General features: G+C 45.2%; 1 protein-coding gene across 1 annotated transcript; it reads right to left on the bottom strand.

Annotated features, from left to right (window-relative positions):
- Positions 1 to 1,449: 1,449 nt before the first annotated feature.
- Positions 1,450 to 3,665, bottom strand: LOC119332245. Its single transcript, XM_037605431.1, has 3 exons — positions 3,530 to 3,665; positions 3,221 to 3,445; positions 1,450 to 2,338 (listed from the first exon to the last, which is right to left on the bottom strand). The coding sequence occupies exons 1-3, from the start codon at positions 3,586 to 3,588 to the stop codon at positions 2,317 to 2,319; spliced, it is 306 nt and encodes a 101-aa protein (XP_037461328.1). The 5' UTR covers positions 3,589 to 3,665; the 3' UTR covers positions 1,450 to 2,316.
- Positions 3,666 to 5,386: the final 1,721 nt, after the last annotated feature.

Raw genomic sequence — 5,386 nt, 5'->3', positions numbered from 1 at the left:
GCTCCTGCTATTTTAAGCATGGAGGACAAATCAAAAAGTACTTCCACTAGTACGTAATGAAGATTAGTATTGTTGAGTACTACTAGATCTGTTTTATTCTCTCATACAATTGCCTGACACACACACGGATTGAGGAAGATAGAAATATGGAAAGCAAGAGCTATCAAGGAAGCCGGATTTGCCACCTCAGTGGCCGTGTCGCCCCTACCATTGCGGCCACGTTTTTCTTGTGTATATGAACAAAGCAAGCTCAGCAGCGGCTCGAGAGTACCACGCATATCCACGAAAATTGGTTGGCGTGGACGAGCGCGCACGCTCCTGGCATCGCCAACCATCGAGTTGTTTTGGGGATGTGTGCCGTAAGTACTTTAGGTAGGTCTTGTTGCGTATATGTACGGCATACGAGTTGGTCTCCGTCTGGTCCTCACGGCGTGGTTGCTGGAAGCTTGTGACCGTCACATGGTGGAAGTAGTGCGTGTGCGGTCCAGCGAGGTCATTTATTATCCTAGCTTACCCCGCAACCCATCTGCTCATTCGATCATCAAAATCCAGTGAAGGAACCCTTGCTACAGCTCATGGCGAACGCCAACCAAGGTCCAGATTCGGTGGCCCTGCTTGTAGTCCCGTGCCTGGATTGCGGCAGGTTAGTGATGACGTTCGTGTCAGTTCGCTGGCGAGCGGTTCTACAACTACAAGTGTCACAATCACAAAGTAAGTGGATCTTGAGTCAACGAGTGTTTGCTTTTTTTTTTGTGGATTCGATATCTTAGTCGTATTCTTCAATCCGTGGCAGCCGGGGAGAGGTGGATGTGATTTCTACATGTGGCAGGAAGCCTACGCGGAACACCTGGCTATGCTTGGACGGCGGCACCTCCGGTAGCGCAAATCAATCAAGGTCAGCAGGAAATCGCAGCACCAAATCAAGGTTGTCAGATGCAGGCGGCGGATGCATGGTGGGGTGGGGGCGTGGGGCAGCAGAACGGTGCACCGGAAGCCTCGCATTTGGCATCGGCGGCAAGCGAAGCTGCAGGATCTTCCCTCGCTGTGGCGGCTGTTGCTCAGCATCAGGCAACCATCGCCCTCGACCCTGCATCCATCAATTTGGTGGTGTCTGTTGGCAAGTAGCAGCACACATAGATAACACTTTGATGGCCAATTCTGGAAGATATCATAAAAAAGAAGATGAAAAATTAATAGGAAATAAGAGACGAAAATCAATCTGATCACCAATAGTAGAACATGTCATCAGCAGCACACACAAATAACATGAGATCTTAATTACCCAGTAATGCACGGAGGTTAGTTTTAAGCAACACATAGCCACATAAGTCAAAGGTTTTGGACAGATACAAGAGGAAATATTGTCACAATTTCTAAGTTGACAATACATAATTTATTTCACACAGCTGGATACTGAGCACTCATCATACAAGGGAAAAACAGTGGAAATTCAGTGATAAACCAGATTAATCCAAGTCAAAGGTTTTAGACATATACAAGAGGAAACATTGTCACAATTCCTAAGCTGACAATACATAATTTATTTCACACCACTAGGTTGTGAGCAATCATCATACAAGGGAAAAACGGTGGAAGTTCAGTGATACACCAGATTAATCACATTTCCACAGGTCGTTCATGTGTAGCTTTCTGAGGAACATGTAAACAATCTTTGGATTGTTGCAGACTTGCAGGTGTTCTTGCGATGCCCTCCCACTCCGCATATTGAGCATTTGGCTTTTTTTCCTTTTCTTTTGAGGGAGCTCACCCCGCTGTGGACATGTTGTGCTCTTGTGCCCTGGTTCGCGACATATATACTGCAGCATCTAGATGTGCCAGAAACTTACTTTTTTTGCTCTTTGCACCGAGATCATCATATGGAGGCTTGTCTCTGCTGCTGGTTGGTCGACCGGCCTTCCGTTTGCGTTCTGGAGCTGCTAAACCAATGAAATTTCCAACTGCACTACCTCCAGCATCACTCCCGCATACTTTTTGTGGTTCACGAACACACTCAATTCTGTACCTTTTGGCTTGTTGAACTCAATTTTGTGTTCTAAACCCAGACCGTCATGCTCAGAAGCTAAAGGGATCAGTTTATACATTGCTGATCTAAGAAGCTCCATTGCACAATCATATGCAATTTGGTTTGCATCACCAAGTTTTACAACCTCCAAAGCATGAGTATACAGATTTGAATGTCCGAATGTAATGGAGTTAACCGATATATGGTCTTCTGTGCGTGTGCCAACTGCTGTGGAAGTATATCTATTGCATCTTTCGTCCACCTCTAGAGGATGTGCTTTGATGGTATTTTCTCTATACCCAAGAAATCAAGAACCTACAATACAGAATATAACTGATCACCATGTATGGTTTAGAAAATGATGCTGACAGCTAACGCTAAGCATGGCAATCCAGAACAGGTTCAGGAGACACATCTAATACTGGGAAAAAAGTGTGTATTTAATACTAATAGATTGCAGTAGAAGAAAGAAATTATTGTCATCCGAAACAAAGCCAAAAATAATAATCTTAATCAACATTAAAACAACAGATGAACTAACCAGCAAAGAGGCTATTGTCCAAATTGCACTCGGTCCAACTGAAGTTTACATGTTGAAAATGGGCCAAGAAATTAGCCCGTTAGTTCAATTTTCAAGTTCTGAAGATAAAAGCTGCCCATACTGCAAGTGACTGGAATACGCAATCGTATCACCAGTACGCTAAGAATATTGAAAATACATCATCGAGTAACAAAACGGAAAGAAATCACAGCAGAAATGAAGCAGCGGGTTGTGTTCATTGTGAGTAAAGAAACTGGACTGATAAGAAGCTTTGGCCACAGACCCGACCAAACTCAACTGAACTAGATCATGTGTTTGTTGTATCCAAACAGAAGGCCTCAGAGACACAACGTGTGCGATTTATCACTTCATTAGAGTTAGTACAGCTCACAGTTCACTGGCGAATCCATGATGAAAAGATTACGGTTGGCTCGTGCACGTTGGGAAATAATTAAGCATTCAGAATGAATTAACTCAATCTGCATAGGGATGCTTATTTTTTCAGAACAAGGTACTGCAGATGAATGAACAACACAAAAGACTGATCATAATTTCCGAGATCTAAATCGTTCAGATAAGCCTTTAGCGCAGTAGATACCTAGTTAAGCATGGCCAAGATGAACACTCCAGTTTCAACATGATTCAATCTCTTTTACCTTTTAGTCCAGCCGGGGGCTTGAGGGTCATCCTTTCCAGCTGACTGTTGCGAATCCGTCGCAGAGAAGCTTAATGCTTCACAGCCGTTGTTGATGGCCAATTGCAGGATTAGCGGCACATCGCCCACATCTCCCATGCTGGATTCAGCCGCTGACTGTGTGAGATTAGCCTCTGGCTCACCATCGGGAGCGAAGACGCCGCGTCCAAGATCCGCCAAGGGGAACCTGCAAGAACACTCGGACACACCTAAGTTGGCTGCCGCAAAAGAGTCAGAATCACTAGTTCGTCTTCTGCACTAGGGATCATACCTGTCCACCGGATCTGCTAGGAACTCGAATCCATCGCCGCCCTCCTCCGCGGTCGCCATAACCTCTCGGCTTTCTGGAGCGCGCCACAAATCACTCAATTGATAGTTTTTTTACTCTTCTCGGGGAAACATGTGGTGGGTGCGCGTTGTCATATTTTCTTTTTCCTGAAATCTAAAAAGTGGCCGCGCACTTTTTGGTCGAACCGAGCGGCCGGCTCTCACAGCGCATGCATGTGGTAATTTATTTGTCTGCTAGTGCATGTAGGCGTGGTATTAAATACGTTCACACTGCTCCTTTAGTTTAAGAAAGATAGATCCATCTGCATTTATTTCGGGTTTTTAAAAATTCAAAAAGCTATATCTTTCAAGCCGCGCGTCGGAATTCAAATCTGTTTTCACCATTGAAATCCTCGCGACGAGATCTTTGAAACTAGATCCCGCATGGGTATATTTTGACGAATTTTTTTCGATGCCAACTTTGGAGCTATATAGTGCAACTCTATTACTGCATTGTGCAACTTTATTACTACATCGTGCAACTTTTTTCCAAAACTAATATTTGGAGCTGCGCCTTCGTATGAGGTTACAACCTAGCAACCACGACAACTTTGATGTGCGACTAGTCTATTGCATCGACGAAAGTCGATGTGCAACCTCCTCTTGTAATGTAGTCTAGTCGCACACACATTGATGTTTAGTTGGCTTGTAATGTAGTCTAGTTGCACATACATTGATATTTAGTTGGCTTGTAATGTAGTCTAGTTGCACACACATTGATGTTTAGTTGGCAGAAAGACTAATTACACACGTATATGCTTAGTTGGCTTGTAATTTAGTCTAGTTGCACACACACTGATGTTTAGTTGGCAGGACACTAGTTGCACACACATATGCTCAGTTGGCGTGGCAATCTAGTCTAGTTGCACACACATTGATGTTTAGTTGACAGGACTTTTTTGGCACACACACATATGCTCAGTTGGCGCGGCAATCTAGTCTAGTTGCACACACATTGATGTTTAGTTGGCAGGAAGACTAGTTCGTCGAAACATCTCCATGCGGGATATAGTTTTGAAGAGCACGTTGCAAGGATTCCAGCGGTGAAAACGGATCTTAATTCCGACGCGCGGTTTGGAAGATATAGCTTTTTGAAAATTTGAAAACCGAAACAAATGCATATGTGATCTGTTTTTTCCAACTGATTGTGACCGATGTGAATGTATTAAATGCTAAAAAATACATGCGCTAGCAGACAAAAATTACACACATACATGTCTATGCAGAGCAGACGCTAGCGGATAAAAGAATTTCTATTTTAGGCCGGCCGCTCGCGCATGCCAGCGAGCAGCCGGCCGCTACGTAGACTCGTCCTTTCTTTTTTCGTTTATGCCCATCCTGTACTGCGCGCTTATGTTATGTACTAACAGCACACTTCGTTGCCCCGCCGTTACCCCGCGTACACTTGCCTCAGGCCATACGTATATTTCCGTAGATGTGTATTAATGCCCGAACAGGCCCACCACAGCCGAACTGCTCCATTGGTCCACGTAGAGAGAGCAAACGAGCTCGTCCTCTCTATCGCCGTTCTTGCATATCCACCACTACTGCTCAGAGAGACACCACTATTAAAATCCGTCTGCCGCATCAAATCGCCATCACTACAAAGTCGCCGCCGTGCTCTCCTCTGCTGGGCCCTATTAAGTCACCTCCATCTGCTCCGGACCGGTTACGGCTCCACCCACGCCTCCGTGAGCTAACCCGCTGGATCCACTTTCGCCGGCCCATACTTGTTCCTGAGTCGCCCAGTGCCTCGCGCCTATGCTACCGTCTCATCCTTGCGGAGAGCCGCCGTGCCACT

Source organism: Triticum dicoccoides, chromosome 7A (assembly GCF_002162155.2).
Source record: "Triticum dicoccoides isolate Atlit2015 ecotype Zavitan chromosome 7A, WEW_v2.0, whole genome shotgun sequence".
Taxonomy (NCBI): domain Eukaryota; kingdom Viridiplantae; phylum Streptophyta; class Magnoliopsida; order Poales; family Poaceae; genus Triticum; species Triticum dicoccoides.
The sequence above is the reverse complement of the archived record's forward strand: the minus strand, read 5'-3'. Positions and strand labels throughout refer to the sequence as shown.

Excerpts from the sequence above, each read along its gene's own strand:
- LOC119332245 (XM_037605431.1), bottom strand. The coding sequence starts at position 3,588 with ATGGCGACCGCGGAGGAGGGCGGCGATGGATTCGAGTTCCTAGCAGAT. Across the intron at positions 3,446-3,529 it reads CTAGCAGATCCGGTGGACAG|GTTCCCCTTGGCGGATCTTG; the intron begins GTATGATCCCTA and ends GTGTTCTTGCAG. Across the intron at positions 2,339-3,220 it reads GCCCCCGGCTGGACTAAAAG|GTTCTTGATTTCTTGGGTAT; the intron begins GTAAAAGAGATT and ends TCTGTATTGTAG.